Source organism: Stomoxys calcitrans, chromosome 1, assembly GCF_963082655.1.
Source record: "Stomoxys calcitrans chromosome 1, idStoCalc2.1, whole genome shotgun sequence".
Classification (NCBI taxonomy): domain Eukaryota; kingdom Metazoa; phylum Arthropoda; class Insecta; order Diptera; family Muscidae; genus Stomoxys; species Stomoxys calcitrans.
This window is the reverse complement of record NC_081552.1, coordinates 266,130,079-266,152,080: the sequence shown is the minus strand read 5'-3', so window position 1 is coordinate 266,152,080 and position 22,002 is coordinate 266,130,079. Positions and strand designations below refer to the sequence as shown.

The 22,002-nt window shown below is 37.1% G+C and overlaps 2 protein-coding genes across 3 annotated transcripts; one reads left to right on the top strand and one right to left on the bottom strand.

The window, feature by feature from the left end:
- The first annotated feature begins 1,633 nt into the window (after positions 1–1,633).
- On the top strand, positions 1,634–17,884 carry LOC106092783 (uncharacterized). Of its 2 annotated transcripts, none has more exons than XM_059370887.1 (6): positions 1,634–1,727; positions 6,438–6,684; positions 14,385–14,508; positions 14,587–14,888; positions 14,956–15,153; positions 16,959–17,884. In XM_059370887.1, exons 2-6 carry the CDS (start codon positions 6,616–6,618, stop codon positions 17,589–17,591), a joined length of 1,326 nt encoding a protein of 441 aa, XP_059226870.1. In that variant the 5' UTR covers positions 1,634–1,727; positions 6,438–6,615; the 3' UTR covers positions 17,592–17,884. The 2 variants fall into 2 exon arrangements, with proteins under 2 accessions (XP_059226870.1, XP_013115162.1); XM_013259708.2 differs by lacking the exon at positions 1,634–1,727 and adding an exon at positions 3,003–3,021.
- On the bottom strand, positions 17,730–20,703 carry LOC106092784 (probable proline--tRNA ligase, mitochondrial). The gene is made up of 5 exons (XM_013259709.2): positions 20,570–20,703; positions 20,264–20,515; positions 19,950–20,211; positions 18,039–18,588; positions 17,730–17,976 (listed from the first exon to the last, which is right to left on the bottom strand). Exons 1-5 carry the CDS (start codon positions 20,660–20,662, stop codon positions 17,814–17,816), a joined length of 1,320 nt encoding a protein of 439 aa, XP_013115163.1. The 5' UTR covers positions 20,663–20,703; the 3' UTR covers positions 17,730–17,813.
- Positions 20,704–22,002: the final 1,299 nt, after the last annotated feature.

The following is a 22,002-nucleotide window of genomic DNA, read 5'->3' as shown; positions in this document are numbered from 1 at the left end:
CTTTCAATCTTATCATCGAACCGAATTTGGCCATTGATAAAGTACATGTAAGCAAATTTAGGAAATATCTAGGTATAAAGTACATCTTTTGATAACACTTACCTACGATACGTATATGTGTACACACATGCATGGAGATTCATGTATCATATGACAAACCATATAAATATGCGCGTACCTACAGAATTGCACCAAACTATTCGGACAAAATAAAATTATAAGTAATAACAAATAAAAGCGTGTTTAGTTCAACAGAGTTGAATCTTATATACTCTCCAACTTCTTTGAATGGATTTTTCAAATAAGAAGATCGCTTTATAGAGAAGCTATGTCATGTTATCGTAATTGTCACAACTGTTAGTGTTAAAAGTCATAACAAAATATCATACGCAAAATATCAGTCCAATCGGAAAGTAACTGCGCTTTAAGGCCAAATCTAACTATCCGTTATTAAACAAGATAGTTTAATAAAGATGGTCTCGCGCCAACAGCTGAAAACAGCCGGCCACGGTCAGTTTGACGGTATTAATATGTCAGTTCTGTGCTTACATTCACAGCAAATTACCCCATTTTTCGCACGTTCTCTTTGTTTGTATGTCTTTTTCTCTCATTTTACCTGCCCACGTACACACACGAGCGCAAGATTTCTCTGATTTTACCTGTACACGTACACACAGAAGCGCAAATTTCTTTGGTTGCGTTGAGAATAATGCCATTTTTGAAATTACATATTGATGGAGAGATGGTTGAGGACACCCTAACGCAGAGATTAGCATGTCCGCCTTTGACGCTGAACGCCTGGGCTCGAATCCTGGCGAGAACATCAGAAAAAAATTTCATCGTGAGGTTGCCTGCTAATGTTAGCAACATTTGTGAGGTACTATGCCCTGCGGCACGCCGTTCGGACTCGGCCAGAAAATGGAAGCCCCTTATCATTGAGCTTAAACTTGAATCGGACTGCACTCATTGATATGTGAGAAGTTTGTACCTTAGTGGAATGTTCATGGGCTAAATTTGCAATTTTTTTTGGAGAGATATCAGGGTATTCAGGTATCAGGTATTGTGCCATGCATAAGCCATGTAAAAGCTTCTCCTCAAAGAGGTGTCGCTCTGCGGGGCCCCTATTTCTCATTGATATGTGAGCAATTTGCCCTTGTTCCTTAATGGAATGTTCATAGAAAAATTTGCATTTCATGAACTTTGGAAGCAGTGTCACGATTTCGATTCCTACCAAATTTGGGTAGGTTTTTCGTTTAACAGGAAAATATAAAATTTATTTTCCAAATTGGTTTGGCTTGGCTTGGCTTCATATTTGTAAACACTTGCCATATTTGTTGTGCCTCAAATTAATAATTTTGTCTGCATAATTTTTCAATACACTGTATATTGGCTGACATATATATAATGTTCAGAATATTTTATATTATCTTATCAAAAATGATTTGTAATGTGATTTTTTTGACTTTTTATCAGTATTTGTGGGATAGGTGAGGATATAGAGCGGCGGCAGCAGAAGCAGCAGTAACATACAGCGCCCACCAGCAGTAATGTTGAAGCTTCTGAATTCCCCACCATCATAATAATACTGCGCGTCGTCGTATAAGCTGCGCAAACAACACAAGCTTAGGGAACCAGGCAGGCAGACAGACAAGACAGGGCAGGGCAACTCAGCCTTTTATAATTCGAGAGTGTACTTGCAATCAGTATCTAACCAAGTGTTTAACAGAGTAGGTACTAACTGCGAGAGCATACCCACTTAATAACGACGTAATTCTACATAGAACCAATCGATTTCTAATAACAACACCAAATAAATAAACAAACTAGCTAACTGGCGAACAACAAGGCAATGACAAAAAAAAGATAAATAAATATTCGACAACCATACCAACGGTCGATCGTAACCCAAAAAAATCGAAAAATGTTAAATTAAAGAACAGTGCTAAAAATACATGTGAATTAAAATTTCCCATCTCTCACTTCGCCCATCCTCCCACACACACACAACCGATAACAGGCTTGGCAGATGTGCTGCACAGATCGTATGGCAAATCTTTATCGCCGGGAGTGAGAATAAAAGAGACACAAGTGTGCTGATTAAAAAGAAAAACAAAATTCAAAATTTCTCCCCTTCACGTTTCAATGAGTCACGGTTGCTGAGCGGGTTGTGTTTTAGTCTTTGTTATTAAAAAAAATTAAGAACAAAACAAATTCAACGATGATCGAATAACACCTCTTTACGCGTTGCCCAAGAATTGCGGGTGTAGTGCAGTGTAGTTTACTCACATCGATGTAATGTAAACACAAACAACTCCAAGCATCTCAACAGTAGTATGACATATGCACACACACACACACACATTCAAGATGTATTCTAACAAAGGGAGACACTTGAATGTAATCAGATAAACAAAACACATTTTAATCTCACCATCTCGCAAAGGTTTCGACAAGCGTTAGTTATCTCTGTAATTGTCTGCTTCCCTGCACAAAATACGGCTTTTGGTATCTCTTGTCAACAAAGCCTCTGTACCGACGTTGCAATATGAGATGACACATTTTATCAAACAAATTAATTAATTGTCTCATATACATACGTACATATACAACTATCGAAAGTGCATGTAAATAACTAAAAGTGTGTTGCTAGAGTTTTATACGAAAGAAGTGAATGAATTTTTATCGTTTTATTACAACGATAAAATATTGATCAATAAATGTGGCGTTAATATAAATTACACAGGCTTACAAAAAACGAAAGAAAATAAAACAGAACCTAAAGCACAATAATAATTTTGAAAATGTATATAAAGAAATAATTATTTACAGTAAGATTGCATGGATTTGATTAAAAAATTGTTAATTAATAAAAAAAAACAAATGAGTTCAAACAAGTTGGATGAAGTAAATTAAAATGTGTTAAACTTGATCGAGATGAACTTTGGATACCAACCATCAGTTATATATAACTAATCCTTTATAAACTATCAACTAAGCTCACAATATGCACACAGTTGCGAGGTAAAAATATGTGAAAATAGAGAGAAAATGAATCTCCTTTTTCATGCTGGTGACTTTAATGCGGTATTATGCCATCTAAATATTGGTTGCCTAAAAAGTAATTGCGGATTTCTCATATAGTCGGCGTTGACAAATTTTTTCACAGCTTCTGACTCTGTAATTAAATAGTATATCAGCCATGTAAAATCTTCAATGCTCTGCGGCAAGCCGTTCAGACTCGTCTATGAGAAGCAGGACCCTTATCATTGAGCTTAAACTTGTATCGAACTGCACTCGTTAATAGTTCCAATATAAACCTTCCTGGGCTTTTTAGACGCCTAGAATATCTTAATTATCGGTTCATAGCCTGCCATTGATGGCAAAGAAGCCGAACTTCCCATTTGAGTTGCTGTTAGTATCGGGTGAAATTTAGCATAAGAGTTTCTGTTTTGCATCCCAAATAAATATCAAGTACGGTTTACATGACTACATACAAAAAGAAATCGTTCGAAAAGTAACTTGTCAATTTTTCCTCATATGGACCGATTTTCGGATCTTAGATCTTGAACTCCTAAAAGATAAGATTTTGCCTAATTTTAGGTATTCGGATGTAGCTATTACTTGGACCTATCTATGCAATTTTACCCCAACTTGGTTGAAATTGTGCGAGAACTTGTCAAACTCGACCCTTGTTAAAGAATGTATAAAATTCTGTCTAATTGAAATGAACTGAACGTTTTTACTTCTTTATACCCACCACCGAAGGATTGGGGTATATTCATTTTGTCAATTTGTTTGCAACACATCGAAATACCCTTTCCGACCCTATAAACTATATATATTATTGATCAGCGTAAAAATCTAAGACGATCTAGCCATGTCCGTCCATCTGTCTGTTAAAATCAAGCTACAGTCTTTAAAAATAGAGATATTGAGTTGAAATTTTGCACAGATTATTTTTTTGTCCATAAGCAGTTTAAGTTCGAAGATGGGCTATATGGGACTATATTTTGATAAAGCCCCCACGTAGACCGATCCTCCGATTTAGGGTCTTAGGCCTCTAAAAGCCACATTTATTATTGGGGCAGTGAGTTGTATTAGGCCCTTCAGCATTATTTTTCAATTTGGCACAGATCGATCAAGATTTGCATATAGCTGCCATATAGACCGATCGCTCGATTTAAAGTCTAGGGCCCATAAAAGGCGCATTTATTGTCCGATTTTGCCAAAATTTGGGACAGTGAGTTGTGTTAGGTGCTTCAACATTCGTCTTCAATTTGGCTCAGATCGGTCCAGATTTGGATATAACTGTCATATAGACCAATCTCTAGATTTCAGGTCTTGGGCCCATAAAAGGCGCTTTTATTGTCCGATTTTGCCAAAATTTGGGACAGTGAGTTGCATTAGGCCCTTCGAGAAATTTCTTCAATTTGGCCCAGATCGGTCCAGATGTGAATATAGCTGTCATATACACCGATCTCTTGATTTAAGGTTTTGGCCCCATAAAAGACGCATTTATTGTCTGATTTCGCCGATATTTGGGACAGTGAGTTGTGTTGGGGCCTTTGATATCCTTCTTTAATTTGGCCAAGATCTGTTCAGATTTGGATATAGCTGCCATATATACCGATCTCTTAATTTGTGTTCTTGGCCCCAGAAAAGGCACATTTGTAAACCGCTTTTGCTAAAATTTGACACTGTGGCTTATGTTAGGCTTTTCGAAATCCGTGTTGTATATGGTTCATATCGGTCTATATTAGAATAGGGATACCAAAAAGACCAATATTTTGTTCTGCAAAATTAAACAATGACTTGTACTTATAAGACCAATATCCTTGTCGAATTTGGTCTAAATCGGACCATATTTCGATTAAGCTGCTATGGGGGCATAAATTATGCATTTTTCACCGGATTATGACGAAAGGTGGTTTACATATATATCCCGAGGTGGTTTACATATATGCCCAAAGTTCGGTCCGGCCGAACTAAACGCCATTTTACTTGTTTTTAATTCAAATGCTTAGAGGTTATCGTAGCGCAGAGGTCAGCATGTCCGCCTATGACGCCGAACGCTTGGGTTTGAATTCTGGCGAGACCATTAGAAAACAATTTCAGCGTGGTTTTCCCCTCCTAATGCTGGCAAGATTTGTGAGGTACTATGCCTTGTAAAACATCTCTCCAATGAGGTGTCGCGGTACGCAGTTCGGACTCGGTTATAAAAAGGAGGCCCCTTAACATTGAGCTTAAACTTGAATCGGACTGCACTCATTGATATGTGAGAAGTTTGCCCATGTTCCTTAGTGGAATGTTCATGGGCAAAATATGCCTATGCATGCTTATTAAAATTTCAGGCCATGTCCGCTGCATGTTTGGACTATTCTGAGCAGTAGCGATAAGAACTAATTTCCACTATATCATTGCAGTATATTAAATTTCTTCCTGTAATTGTGTTCTGAGACGAGAGAGAAAACATTTTTTGAACAGAAAGAAGAGATGGATATCGTAACTCTCCAAATTTACCTTGGTCATTTTATTTCATATTTTTACACTTTCTCATTTTTTTCTTGTTACCGTGCACGACTTTTCTTGGCGAATGCGTACATCATGATTATGCGAAACGGGAATGATTTACATGCTTTCAGCTGTTACCTGTGTGTGTTGCTGACGCCTTTTTCCTGTGGTATCACAATGGACGAAAACGTCTAAGTGAGTCTGATGGCAGACTGTCACTTAAACCTAACCTAACCTTTGCGCACAATTTTTCTGAGTGTCGTTAAGAAGTATGTATTTGTGAAGCTATCTTAACTGATTTCGACAGACGGCCAGACATGGCTTCGACAAAATTAATGGCGATCAAGAAAATATATACTTTATGGGGTCTGATTCAATACATTCAATACACCCCTAACCCCTGGTGGAGGGTATAAAAAGATTCAAAAAGGGGTATTCCCCTTCTTATCTATTGTAAATTAAATCAAAATAAACCTCGGCTAAAATGATAACTTGTACACAACTATCTAATCAAATTATTTGAAATTTTCCAACCCGAACGCGAACGAACTTTAATTGTTCTTTCTTTCGAAATGTGAAATGAATGTATTTTCCAAGCCAACCCAAGAAGAGGAAGAAGAACTCATAAATAATAAATTTTCGCCAAAAAAACGTTATAATGAAATGAAACAACAACAAAAAATCCAAATCGAAACTCATTACGGGCCTGTTGATAAGATATCGTGTGCCTAGTAAAATTTACCTATGCGGTCTCAGTATGGGTTTATTATCGTTTCTAATCAGTGGCAACAACAACAACAACAAGACCAACATCGTCGTTATTATGGGAAACTAAAGCTCTATTTGCTTGATCACTCGAAGTTGAAAGAAGACGATTTGCGCTGGCATTATTATTTGATTTTTTGTATTTCTTTTATCATTCAAAGGTCTGACAAGGGCCCCATTGTTTAGTCAGTCGTATTTGATTATGGTTGGGTGCCACAAGTGCCCACAAAAAGACGCGAATACCAAGGATTTTTTGAAATATTAATTACGCATAGCTAACACGAGCGAAACGGATAAAAGAAACCAATTGCACCTGCCTCTAAACAACATACAAACACAATGGGAAATTCTGGCGTCAATAGCGGCTTTGCCAAATGTTTTATACTATTTATGGCACTAATTATATTGGTAAGTAAACCATCGCTTAATCCTATAAAAGTATTTATTTAAAAGCATTTAATTCAATTCAATATTTGTACAAAAAGTGCAGTGTTTTTATACCCTCCACCATAGGATGGGGGTATACTAATTTCGTCATTCCGCTTGTAATACCTCGAAATATGCGTCTGAGACGCGATAAAGTATATATATTCTTGATGGTCTGTCTGTCCGTCCGTCCGCCTGTCTGTCGAAAGCACGCTAACTTTCGAAGGATCCGCTTGAAATTTTGCACAAATACTTTTTATTGGTGTAGGTCGGTTGGGATTGTAAATGGGCCAAATCGGTCTACGTTTTCATATAGCTGCCATATAAACCGATCTTGGGTCTTGACTCATTGAGCCTCTAGAGGGCGCAACTCTCGTCCGATTCGACTGAAATTTTGCACGTGGTGTTTTGATACCACTTCTAACAACTGCACTAAGTATGGATCAAATCGGTCTATGTTTTGATATAGCTGCCATATAAAGCGATCTTGGGTCTTGACTTCTTGAGCCTCTAGAGGGCGTAATTCTCATACGATTTGACTGAAATTTTGCACGTGGTGTTTTGATATCACTTCTAACAACTGTGTTAAGTATGATAGAAATCGGTTCATAATCTGGTATAGCTGTCATATAAACCGATCTGGGATCTTGACTTCTTGAGCCAATAGAGCGCGAAATTCTCATCCGATTTGGCTGAAATTTTGCATGAGCTGTTTTGTTATGTTTTCCAATAACCGTGCAAAGGATGGCGCAAATCGGGACATAACCTGATACAGCTGCTATATTAACCGATCTGGGATCTTGAATTCTTGAGCCTCTAGAGGGCGCAATTCTCGTCCGATTTGACTGAAATTTTGCACGTAGTGTTTTGCTATCACTTCCAACAACTGTGTTAAGCATGATTCAAATCGGTTCATAATCTGGTATAGCTATCATATAAACCGATCTTGGATCTTGACTTCTTGAGCCTCTAGAGGGCACAATTCTCATCCGATTTGACAGAAATTTTGTACAACGGCTTCTCTCATGACATTCAACATACGTCTCTAAAATGATCTGAATCGATCAATAGCTTGATACAGCTCCCACATAAACCGATCTCCCGATTTTGCTTCTTTAGCCCCTACAAGGCGCAATTTTTATCCGAATATAACACAATGACATCTATTGTACAATGTTCAACATGTATTTATGGTCCGAATCGGACTATAACATGATATAGCTCCAATGGCATAACTGTTCTTATTCATTATTCTTTGTTTGCCTAAAAAGAGATACCGCGCATAGAACTCGATAAAGATTCGGCCCGGCACGCTCTTCCTTGTTCAAGCCATTTTAAGTCAAATCGTATAAGAATTACTGTCTTTTGAGGCTCGAAAATAAAATCAAGAAATTGGAGTTTTATCACGGTGTAGAATGATTCCTACCATACAGGGTATAGATGTTGGGAGGAAGGCCGTACATGCAAAATATCAATCATAACGGATATCGGAGGAGTAAAATTGCGAGGTCGGCTTATATGGGAGCTATATCCGAAAATTACCCAATCTACATCTACATCGATAGAAAGTGGAGAGCAAAATATCATGCGAAGGGCTTTACTCCTTTAGACTCTATCATGATTTCCACAGACAGACAGCCATAGCCAGCCATCAATGTGACTAGACTAGATTCGTAAATCCCTTTCTCATGGTGGAGGGTATAAAAATACAACTTTGCATTTCTTCAAAATATCAGTCCAATTGTACTTGCTATTTGCGGCAAAGCATTAAGTCAAATGATATCAAGTGACAATGAAAAAGCTATTTGTGATTAATTAAATCGTGGTTCAATTTATTTAAATACCTAAAGTTATAGCAAAATGACTCTCACCTTTTCCCTTCTCATTCATATTTCTTCACTGATTCATGATATACGTCCCAAATCGTTCTGGCTAGGGAAAGTCCGGGATATTTACCTGCAGCATTTTAAATAATATGATTCGAAAATGAATCATCACTGACTATTTTGTTGCTGAAAACAATGTGACACTTTTACCATATCGAAAGAAATTTATTGGATTTTTTAAGCCAATAAATCATATGCGCATATCTTTGGGAAAAGCGAATATTATGCGAAAAGTAATGAGGTTCAATATTTGAATAAAATACATGGTAGGTTTTAATTGAATATGGTATAGTAGTATAACCTGAATAAAAAATGGGGTTTCAAACTATCTGTAATGGAAAACAGATAATAATTGCGACTCAGTGGTAGGCAAGCATGTGGCAGTGTTGGAGATGAAAGTATAATTCAGATATATATGATACACTGAACAAATTCTTGTCCCTATTTTAAAGATTTGAGCCAATGGTAGGCACACTTAAATAAAAGATGATCAATTTTTCAACTATTTAATGAAGCATTCACTTTGGTGAAAATTATTTTCCTTATACTCGTATTAAGGATTTTTCATTTTAAATCGTAGGTTAATAAATTCCTAACTTTGCGACTTGTTTTTAAGGACATAAATCTAAAGTGAAAGTCAAAATATGCTTAAAAGTTAGGAAATTGACCTTGAACCAAGACAACAGTGAACCGAGTCTTTAAATGTTTAATTTTTTTCAGATTAAGATGCTAAGTTTAGAAAAATAATTGTCAAACAAGTAAAAAAAATGTTAAGTTCGGCCGGGACGAACTTTGGATACCTTCCACCTCGGGTATATATGTAAGCCACCTTCCATCAAAATCCGGTGATGATTGCATACCTTTGGTCCCTATATCTAAAAATAAACCGATCTGAACCATATACGACACGGATGTCGAAAAGCCTAACAAAAAGCACTGTCCCAAATTTCGGCCAGATCGGACAATAAATGCGCCTTTTATGGCCCCAAAACCGAGAAAACCGAGAGATCGGTCTATATGGCAGCTATATCCTAGTCTGAACCGATCTGTGCCATATTGCAGAAGTATGTCAAGGGGCTTAACTTAACTCACTGTTCAAAATTTCGGAGACATCGGACAATAAATACGCCTTTTATGGGGCCAAAACCTTAAATCGAGATATGAGTCTATATGACAGCTATATCCAATCCAAATCGAAGGGCCTAACACAACTCACTGTCCCAAATTTCAAATCGGATAATAAATGTAGCTTTTATGGGCCTAAGACCCTAAATCGAAGGATCGGTCTATATGGGGGCTATACCAAGATATAGTCCGATATAACCCATCTTTGAACTTAACCTGCTTATGGACAAAAAAAAGAATCTGTGCAAGGTTTCAGCTCAATATCTCTATTTTTGAAGACTGTAGCATGATTTCAACAGACAGACAGACTGACGGACGGACATGTCTAGATCGTCTTAGATTTCTACGCTGATCAAGAATATATATACTTTATAGGGTCGGAAATAGATATTTCGATGTGTTGCACACGGAATGACAAAATGAATATACCCCCATCCTTCAGTTGTGGGTATAAAAATAACAAGTAAAAGCGTACTAAGTTCGACCGCTCCGAATCTTATATACCCTCCACCATGGATCGCATTTGTCGAGTTCTATGTGCGATATCTCTTTTTAGGCAAACCAAGAATATTGAATAAGAACTGTTATGCTATTGGAGCTTTATCAAGTTATAGTCCGATTCGGACCATAAATGAATGCTGTACATTGGGGAAGTCATTGTGTAATGTTTCAGTTCATTCGGATAAGAATTGCGCCTTGTAGGGGCTCAAGAAGCAAAATCGGGAGATCGGTTTATATGGGAGCTGTATCAAGCTATTGATGGATTCAGACCATATTAGACATGTATGTTGAAGGTCGAGAGAGAAGCCGTTATACAAAATTTCTGCCAAATCGGATGAGAATTGTGCCCTCTAAAGGCTCAAGAAGTCAAGATCCCAGATCGGTTTATATGGCAGCTATATCAGGTTATGAAACGAATTGAACCATACTTGGCACAGTTGTTGGAAGTAATGACGAACCACGTCGTGCAAAATTTCAGTCAAATCGGATAGGAATTGCTCTTTCTAGAGGCTCAAGAAGTCAAGACCGCAGATCGGTTTATATGACAGCTATATCAGGTTATGGACCAATATCAACCATACTTAGCACAGTTGTTGGAAATCGTAACAAAACACCTCATGCTAAATTTCAGCTAAGTTGGATAAAAATTGCGCCCTGTAGTGGGTCAAGAAGTCAAGATCCAAGATCAGTTTGCATGGCAGCTATATCAAAACATGGACCGATTGGGCCCATTTACTATCCCAACCGACCTACACTAATAAAAAGTATTTTTGCAAAATTTGAAGCGGCTAGCTTTACTCCTTGCAAAATTAGAGTGCTTTCGACAGACAGACAGACGGACGGACGGACAGGTAGACAAAGGGACGGACATGGCTAGATCGACATAAAATGTCATGATGATCAAGAATATATATACTTAATCCAATTAAATGTCGATAGCTCTACCCTGGAAGCCTCAATTTTCATGCGATTTGGCTGAAATTGCACATGGTGTTCCCTTATGACCTTTAACAATTGTGTCAAGTAAGGTCCAAACCGGTCTATAACCTGATATAGCTCCCATATTAACCGGTCTCACGATTTCCTTCGGTTCGGTTTCTAGAAGTTTTAATTTTGCTGGTTTGACAGAAGTTTGGTTTGTAGAACAAAATTAAGCCCGTCATTAAAACTTATTTTGTATAAATGTTTATTAGAATCCATGGTGGTGGTTTCCCAAGATTTGGCCGTGCCGAACTTAGCACGTTTTTACTTAAATTATCAAATTCAACCACTAAAAGGCACACTCGCGTTAAGGTTTATTGATGCCTTTTACAAAAATGGACATTTAAATCAAAATACAATTGGTGCAGTTCGCGATTTTATGCCCAGTAAATCGATGAAATATGCCACACTCGGGGGTTTTTAATCGCAAGTTTCAAATAAAATCGTTATCTGATTTGCATGAAATTTGGCACACACACACACGTTGTAGATAAATATGCCTCCCAACAATGCCATCATAAACGGAGCAACATACATTTTCGAAAGCTGATTTATTGCTGAAATAGCAGCAAACTTAAGTAAGAATAGTTAGCGGACAGTGTTTGCTATTATCAGCAGACCTTTTTTGCTATGAGTGTAGTTTACTAAAAAGATTAGGTTTTTTGCACATATTTTGCCTAGCTGATTAAAATGACTGGTCTGATATGCGCGTGGCAACCTTTTTAAAATTATATATGACGTTTTAGTGATTACAAAAACCATGAATAAAATTTTTAAATTTAAAATATTTTTTACCAGTCATTTGGACTGGTCTGGAATATCTAGTGTTGAGAATCCTATCACAAATGGAGCATCAGACATGTTCAGTAAACAAAAGACTTTTCAGCAGTCAGCCTGCTATTCTAAAATAGCAAGCATTTTGCTAAAACACCAGCAAAATAAACTACAACAGGCTTTTTCTGTGAGCGTAAGGTTTTTTCCATAAATTAAAAATTTTTATTTTGAAATCAGCAAACCGTATTTGCTGATATTCGCAAACTTATCTCGCAGGGTTTAGAAAAGTCATGTCAATTTTGCAGAGATTCAAAACTCAGACATGGCTTGGAATACCTTTGTGCATAAAGGGTTGTCGAAATCGGATTTGTAGTCGACATAAAGATGGTAAGTGACGATGTACATGCCCGGTGTCTTTTTTAAGATTTGGCGTAGTGTGTGATTATGCCGCTCTATGAAAAAGCCCAACAGTACACCTTCTCTGAAGAAAGTTCGGACATTGGAGGCTCTTTATTCGTTTGCCGGGATCGTCAACATAAGAGTCGATTTTCCGATTCTTTGGGGACACAACGAGGAGTTCAGTGGCTGCAATTGAGACAAAGGAGGAATCAACATAAGAGTCGATTTTCCGATTCTTTGGGGACACAACGAGGAGTTCAGTGGCTGCAATTGAGACAAAGGAGGAATCATTTTTGTATCCATAATCCCCTGGAAAATTCATACCGTTCATGACCTATGCTATTGATTTTCGATAAAATAGGTTCAGACTTAAATACAGCTACCATATATTTGTATTTAACCCAATATGCGCTTTACTTAATCATAATAGTTGTTTTTGTTCTGCTTATATAAGATACCTCAGACAGATACACACAACATATATAAATAAAATTTAAGAATTTTTTCCTTGAACGAAGGATTTTAGTTATGAACGAAGGATTTTACCAGTTCATAACCTGATAAAGCTGCCATATAAACCGATTCTGGATCTTGACTTCTTCAGCTTTTAAAGGGCGCAATTCTTATCCGATTTGGCTGTAATTTTGCACGTGGTGTTTTGGTATTACTTCCAACAACTATGTCAAGTATTGCCCAAATCGGTACATAACCTGATATAGCTGCCATATAAACTGATCTGGGATCTTGATTTCTTGAGCCTCTAGAGGGCGCAATTCTCATCTGATTTGAATGAAATTTTGCATGACGTGTTTTGTTATAACTTCCAAGAACTGTGCTCAGTATGGAACAAATCGGAACATAACCTGGTATAGCTGCCATATAAACCGATCTGGGATCTTGTCTTCTTGAGCCTCTAGAGGGCGCAATTCTCATCCAATTTAAATGAAATTTTGCATGAGGTGTTTTGTTATGAGTTCCAACAACTGTGCTCAGTATGGCACAAATCGGTACATAACCTGATATAGCTGCCATAAAAACTGATCTGGGATTTTGTCTTCTTGAGCCTCTAGAGGGCGCAATTCTCATCCGTTTTGGCTAAAATTTTGCATTGGGTGTTTTGTTAGGACTTCCAAAAACTGTGCTCAGTATGGCACAAATCGGTACATAACCTGATATAGCTGCCATATAAACCGATCTGGGATTTTGTCTTCTTGAGCCTCTAGAGGGCGCAATTCTCATCCAATTTGAATGAAATTTTGCATGAGGTGTTTTGTTATGAGTTCCAACAACTGTGCTCAGTATGGCACAAATCGGTATATAACCTGATATAGCTGCCATATAAACCGATCTGGGATTTTGTCTTCTTGAGCCGCTAGAGGGCGCAATTCTCATCCGTTCTGGCTAAAATTTTGCATTGGGTGTTTTGTTAGGACTTCCAACAACTGTGCTCAGTATGGCACAAATCGGTATATAACCTGATATAGCTGCCATAAAAACCGATCTGCGATCTTGTCATCTTGAGCCTCTAGAGGGCGCACTTCTCATCCGATTTGGCTGAAATTTTGTACAACGGCTTCTGTCATGACCATCAACATATGTGTCCAATATGATCTGAATCGAACTATAGCTTGATACAGCTCCCATATAAACCAATCTCCCGATTTTGCATCTTGTGCCCCTACAAGGCGCAATTCTTATCCGAATGAACTGAAATATTACACAATGACTTCTACAATGGTCCGATTCGGACCATAACTTGATATAGCTCAAATGGCATAACAGTTCTTATTTGTTATTCTTTGTTTGCCTGAAAATAGAAACCGCGCAAAGAACTCGACAAATGCTATTTATGGTGGAGGGTATATAACATTCGGCCCGGACGATCTTGGCACGCTCTTATTTGTTTTTTAGTTCAAATTTTTAAAGTTGGGACAAACTTTTTTTTTGTATACAAAACGTTTAAGCATTACATTAAAGAACAAATATTTAATAATGTAATTTTGTGTGTCTTTACAGCTTCAAGGATGTGTGTACTTGGGACTCTCTATATGGGGTATAGCATTTAGAGAATGTTCAAAATCTACCACAGATCTCTCCCAGGAGTCATTCAAGTTTGCCACCTATTTAATTTATTTCTTGAGTAAGTCAGTCATGGAGCTTAATTTAATTTTTTTTTTTTTTTTTTTTGGCAAATTATTCATTCCTCATTTCTTTCTAGCCGAAGACTGTGGATATCCCGAGGTAACAAATCCCCTGTTAAATGATCCCTCGGTCATACACGTCAATTGGGAAGATTCCGAAGTAGTAACCAATCGTGAGTTTATATTCATGATTGTATATGCAGCAATTAGTGCCCTATGGATAGTTACCTCACTACTTGTCATCACTACAATATGTGGACCAGTGACAAAAATTGTCAGGGGTTTGTGCTTTTGGCCTTGGTTTTTGGTAATTATCGCAGGCAGTATTTTGGATGTTGTTGCTACGGGATTCCACATTCATGATATCGTACATACCACTGTAAGCATTTAAAAGCCTATCTCTTTAGTCTCTGTTCTAACATTTTCTATTCTTATATGCGATTTAGTCTGTCGAAAACACATTTGAGTATTTGGGTCTTTCGGCGGCACCTGGCATCATGGATATGTTAGAAAATTTCGATGCCTACTTTGTAACACCTGCTGTGGTAATGACCTGCATTAGTTCGCGCATTGTCTTGATTTGGCTACTGAATATTTTTGGATCAAGTTTTTGCCTATCTCTATCAAGTGCTCTCGCCAAAAGGGTAAGTAGACGTATAAAAGAGGAGGAAAAGAAAAAACAAAAGATAAGTATCATCGTTACCGTTGAAAAGTTTTAGAGAGCGGCAAAAATAGTTTTTTTTTTTGAAATTATAGTCACATAATATTGGGTTGCCCAAAAAGTAATTGCGAATTTTTCATATAGTCGGCGTTGACAAATTTTGTCACAGCTTATGACTCTGTAATTGCATTCTTTCTTCTGTCAGTTATCAGCTGTTACTTTTAGCTTGCTTTAGAAAAAAAGTGTAAAAAAAGTATATTTGATTAAAGTTTATTCTAAGTTTTATTAAAAATGCATTTACTTTCTTTTAAAAAATCCGCAATTACTTTTTAGGCAACCAAATATATATTAATAACATTAAATGTTGAAAAAAAATCTGTAGAAAAATTTTCTGCGACAATTATGTTAAGACATACTTTAAAAATTTTGATTAAAAAAATTTTATATAATTTTATGTAGAAAAACGTAGACCAATTGTCTATTTGGAATAGGTAAAAAAGAACCTCATTTTTATAAAGTAAGACAAAATGCATTGGCAGTAGAGATTACGACCAGTAGACTAATGATGATAGCTTGGCTGGTATCGACAAGTTATCATAAAGAATATCAGAAGTCCACGTTTAGGGTCCAGTGGAAGAGGAAAATCCTTAAAGTTCGTAGTACCAAAGGTGTACAATACGTCAAGATGCAGCATTTGAAAAAGTCGAGTAGGAGTAATTCACACATATTCTACATAAAGTTCATATATACTAGTCCAGTACATGTGCGGATTAATTTAATCGATAAATATATTTATCCAAGAGCGCACTGATGCAAAATGGCACTTTAAATATTCAATTTTAGGAAAATCGCTAAAAAAAAGATTGGGTCCCTTTTGAATCAAGATCACTATATGTAACTAAAATATAACTGAAAGATGGGGCCCAGTTTTACTAACGGCATCTGGCATCCAAAAGGCGCATTTAATATCTTTACATATTGTAGGTCATTGGTAGCACCAATGATTTGGCGAAAACCTCTGAAGCTGAACCAAACTATTAAAAATAATTTATTTATTAAATTTGTTGGACATGGGTACGTATGAATACTTTTTGGCAATCATGCCCACATATGCCAGGGGAAACGTCCGATGCAGTCCGATTCAAGTTTTAAGCTCAATGATAAGGGGCCTCCTTTTTATAGCCGAGTCCGAGCGGCGTGGCGCATTGCGACACCTTTTTGGAGAGAAGTTTTACATGGCAAAGTAACTCACAAATGTTGCCAGCATTAGGAGGGGAAAACCATCGCTAAAAATTTTTTCTGATGGTCTCGCCAGGATTCGAGCGGACATGCTAACCTCTGCGCTACGGTGGCCTCCACGGACTGTATTGTATTTATTTTTCCACTAGGACATAACATGCATTTTTGGCATACCATACGAGGAACCCATGTCTTGTCCTGAAGACATATTTCATAAGCTTAACGTACGGCTAATATGGACAATTTTCATATATATTTACCAAAGATATATTAAATACCTTATATTAAAAAACTTAAGAGAATTTTTACTGAAAAAAAAAAATAATTTTTTTTTGTTTTTAAAAGCAATGAAATCGTAAATTATGGATCAATGCTATATCTCAAAACTGTTGTCGGATTTAGAAATAACGAGAAAGAAACATTAAAAACCCCAGAGGAAACAGTCAAACGTATTTTATTTCCCAGTGTAGTCAATGACTTCATGAAAGATATTTGGCCTTTGCACATTCATACCAACAAGTCTAATATTCTTCTGTTTTTATTTTGTAGAACACTTCGACTAAGAGCAGTGTGACCAGCGCAAATACAACAAGCACGGCTCCAGTTACTATTCAACAAGAACAGCCCACTCGAGAAGTCCAAGTTATGGCGGTGGCTGCGGAAATCCAAAGTCAACAAAGATCTGTCAGTCCAGAGCCACGAGACTCGCAACTAATTCGACCCAAGCCACTGATAATACAAAACCCATCAACAACTAGCATTAACAGACAATCATCAATGATGACGCCCCAAAACAATAGACCTTATGAGTTGCAATCGCCTACGGCTCCACCACCCACCGTGTATACGCCAACAAATGAACCAGTGACATATCGCAACACAGAATCGCACCCTGACCGACTGAATTATCCCACACAGCAACAGCCAAAGACACAATTATATCCCACACCACAATTGCCAAAGACACCTGTCTACCACGAGGAGTTGTCGACGATTTCACCCTTGAATAGTCGCTATGCAAATTCTGAGAGTTTCTCACCACAACCTCAGCAAAACCAAAGAATCAGTGAGGAACTGCGAGGCCAATTGCCCTGGTCCTATACCAGCATTCCGCCGCCAACGCCAAAGAAACCACAAATGCATGTTTATCCCGAAATACCAGAGCCCGATTATGGCCATTAAAAACAGCTAATATCCGAAGCCTTTGCTGGCCTAAAAGTTGCATGGGTGAAGTGTGATAAAAATATTAACTGAATTAATTGTATTTGTTGTTTTTGGTTTGTTTTTTTGTTTTCTGTTATTCTAATCTTATAAGCGTCATTATAGCACATTACCAAACATCATTTATTATCAGTACTTTGGAAATAAATCAAAAAAAAAAAAGAAATAGTTGTTCAAGTTAAGTTATAGTTGAATTAGATTTGTTTTTTGTTGAAGATATTCTCTTATTTCCAATAAAGATGAATTCAAATCAAGATCCATTGGTTTGCCATTGATGTGAATTTCTATTTTAGGCACTTCTTCGCAGGATTTGGAGCCAATCACAATTATTAAAGGATAGCCCATTCTAAATAAAACAAATATAGAAAATTAGCATTTTCCAAGTGTTAAAGGGCTTAAAAATCATACCTTTTGGCTTCCATAAGTCTCTTGCCTATGGTTAAATACTTGCGGTCATCATGCAGCACATCTTTGCCACATAATATATCCAGCTCATGCAACATTTGTTGTTCAATCTTTTCACCTTGAGCGGCTTCTTTGCTTCCCTGTTTGGGTCCAATGACACAAGCGTCATACGGAGCCAAAATGGTGGGCCATTTTAATTCTTGCTCGTTAGACAATACCTCCAGTGATGCTGCCAATATACGACTGATGCCAATACCATAGCAACCCATTATTAGCGTTTTAGGTTTCCCATCCGTATCCAAATAAGTGGCATTGAACACTTTTGAATATCGATCACCCAATAGAAAAGTGTGGGCCACCTCCATTCCCTTAACTTGCCTAACATTCGAGCTTTGACATTTTACGCAAGTGACTTTGGTTTTCACTTGAGAAACTTCCTCGTTAAATGCATAATTACAATCTTGACAATGCAACAAATTATCTTCGCCCGCTGGCGAGATATAGTGATATTCGTGAGATAGTTTTCCTCCCATCATGCCAGTGCAAGCTTCGACTAAAAACAAATGAGATTTCAATATAAATTCTATTGTATTTAAAAGAGATATATTTTACTGTGTATAGAGAAAAAATAGGTTAAAAGTATGTGGTCAAAATGGAAAAAACAGTTCAGGGTAAGTTTTAAATCAATTAAAACAATTCGATCATCAACGAATAACATTGCACTATTTTACATGCTGAGGGGCTCTGCAGTTTAATGAGAGCTTGTTTTGTCCAAAATATGTATAAAATTTAAGGTAACTCCACTCTCAGTTGGCCCATCTCCACCTAGGTAATACCCCACATATGGAAAATGGTCTCTGTTATAAAGCAGAGTAAATCCACAGAATTATATGAGTCGTTTTATCTTTTATCCTTGAAGCGCTACTTCTGCTCTTTCCGAACCATTCAGATGTCGTAGCCTGAAAATCGGTCCTACGAAATCTTCACGACATGGTTTACGATCTGGCCATCAGCACTTGGGCGATTGGCCGACCTGCCTCAGTTTTGGCAGCAGGAGTGAGCGAAACGCAGTAGAGAAGCCATCCGACCTTCCAAAACACTGCAATACCAACCATCACGAACTGCCACTATCTTAAGCGTTAAGAAGCATGGTCAATTTCCATCTAAAAAAAATGTCCTAAATGTCCATGCGAGGAATCGCCCGAATTTCAAACTTTTCAATCTGGCACCCTCTCCTAGGACCGGGCAGAATATTGGGGACCGACCACCATGGATTCTGTTAAGAATGTACACATTTGAATTTAGTTGTGTGTTGTACACTGAGGCGGCAGCCCTTGCGGATGAAGGACTTCATCGGGTCAATCCGGTACGTACAACCGGCTGCCAGTGTAGTTATAATGTACATCGTCGTATAAATACACGTATAAAATAAACAGTTGGTGAGTGCAGTTGGTGGACAAAACGCAATGACTAGACACCGAACTTCGAAGCATAGAGTTCTGAATGCAAAGTGCACACGACACCCTATGGCTCAGAATAAAACAATCCCATGGCAGCCGGTTGTACGTAACAGGCTGGCGCCGCAGTGTACAACACACTGCTACAACAACAATTCAGAATAAAACAATCTGTAACTTTTTACGGCGATCGTGGCTACAACAACGACAAATACATATACAATACATTATGTACATAAAATAAACGGAGCCATAATTTCTCAAGACAAATGAACAAAAAAATAATTTTTCAAAAATTTTATGTTTGGACAAAAGCTGGCACGTTTTGTAAAGAAACTCTGAAGGTTTTTCTTAACGGTAATCCAAACTAATTTCATAGCATTTTGCTTAAGCCGAAAAAATTTAAAATTGAATTCAACTAAGACTTTCTTGTCTATTATTACTAACATTATATTACCTTTTTCAAATGGTACCTCCAACTGCTTGAACAGTCTTAGATATGATTCATTCACCAATTCGTATGTTTCTCTGGCCTCCAAATCATTTCGATCAAATGAGTACATGTCTTTCATAAGAAACTCCTTAGCCCTCATTAATCCAAAGCGTGCCTTTAACTCATCTCGAAACTTGGGACCGATTTGATATAATCGTAAAGGTAATTGTTTGTGTGAAATAGGTGCTGTAGCCGCCAACATTGATGTTATGGCCTCCTCGTGAGTCTAAAATTAACTTAGAAATAATAAAACGGTTACTTAAATTACACCTACTTACCGGACTCAATAGAAAGGATTTGTCATGGCGATCACGTAACATAAAAAACTCTGTGATATCTCCCTGCAGCCTGCCAGATTTCTTCCATAGAGTTGTTGAAGTTAATATGGGAAGTGACATTTTTTGTCCTTCTACGCGAAACATTGCCTCATTCACTAGGTGACAAAGTTTGTCCAATGAACGTTGACCTATGGGCATGATTTGAAATGTGCCATTAGATGCCGGTTTCAATAGACCCAACTCAGTCATCAACTGAAAAAGGAGTTTCGCTGAAACTTTGTTTTTCTTTTAAATAATCGGTAATACCTTTTGGCTTTTGGATAAAGCCTCCACAGGTTTGGTAACAGCATTTTTGGGAGTCACCAGCACCGGCCAATACAAACGGGACAACTTCTGCATGTTTTCATTCCAATGGTTGTTTTATTGCCAATCAGCTGTTATATTTAACTTTAGGACTATGTACCGTTCACACATAGAGTTATTGTGATTTGACGATGTTCGGTTGAGAACCAAAGCTTTTTCAAAAGCTGCCAACAATTCAATAAGTGGTCACAACAACCATAATTTAGCTTACCAATTAGCAAATTTGCTGATTTTATTCAGTAGGGCATTCCCCCATAAAGGGTGGTATTATATTCGCTTTTAGCAACATTTTTTCATGATTATACTACTGATACTACTTTTTTTTGGGAAAAAATTTCCCAAATTCGTTTTTTCAGTGGTTTGACAAGGTTGCCACATTTAATTTTTTTGTGCTTCTTTGGCCAAAATGTTGCCAATTACCTATTAAATTTAATATGGCACCAATCAATTTATAAGCTGCTTACGTACATGTGTACACACAAATGTGAGTGTGTGGACCGTTCTTAAATTCATATATGTTGCTGTAATTTCAACCAAAACCCACCCCTTCGAAATTTATATATAATGAAACACAAGACTATTAAACTATTTGTTAATATAAATAATTTTGTAGTATTTTCATTGGTATAAGTTAAATAAGCACAACTTTCCAAAAGCCTTTGCCAGCATCTTCCACTTGTTTCAAAATATTGTTGTTGTAATTGCAAAAGCATATGAGCAAGATCACTAACACTAACAAACACATAGTTGCAATTAGAAGTTTGGCGACCGCGTTTAGTTTACTTAAGAAATCGACTTGTTGCGCAGCAACTGTGATTGTGCTCTTTTTTGGGGTCGTGAAATGTAAATTTTCCCTAGATGAAAAAACTAATTAAAGCGAAGCGACCACTTTTTATCACTATTTTCTGCTTATTTTGTTTTTATATGGAATTTCACCATAAAAACCGAATATAGTACCAACCTATAGTACGAAAAAAATTGATAGTTTCATTCAGTGGGGTAAAATTTTAATAAAATTCTTATTTTATCATTGTGATTTGTGTAGTGTTTCAGAAAAGTTATCGTGAAAAACATGGGCTTTCAACCAGACATTAGCTTAAAAAAGGTTTTCATATATTTCACGTTTTTAGTTTATACGTTTTTTAAGCTGAGTATTCTGTTCAGCTTTTCAGGCGGAATGCTGTCAAACTCCATATAAACAACGTGAAAAAGTAGTACTCTGTTTATAGTGAGAAAAATGGACAAAAGAAATTTTGGTTGCAACGCTTGACATCATTGTCGGCATAATTTTTGTTTTATTGGTTTCAATGGCTCGATTTTTTTTTTTACTTGTGAAAATAATAATTAAACCATAAGTTTTTGGTACGAAAAAAAAA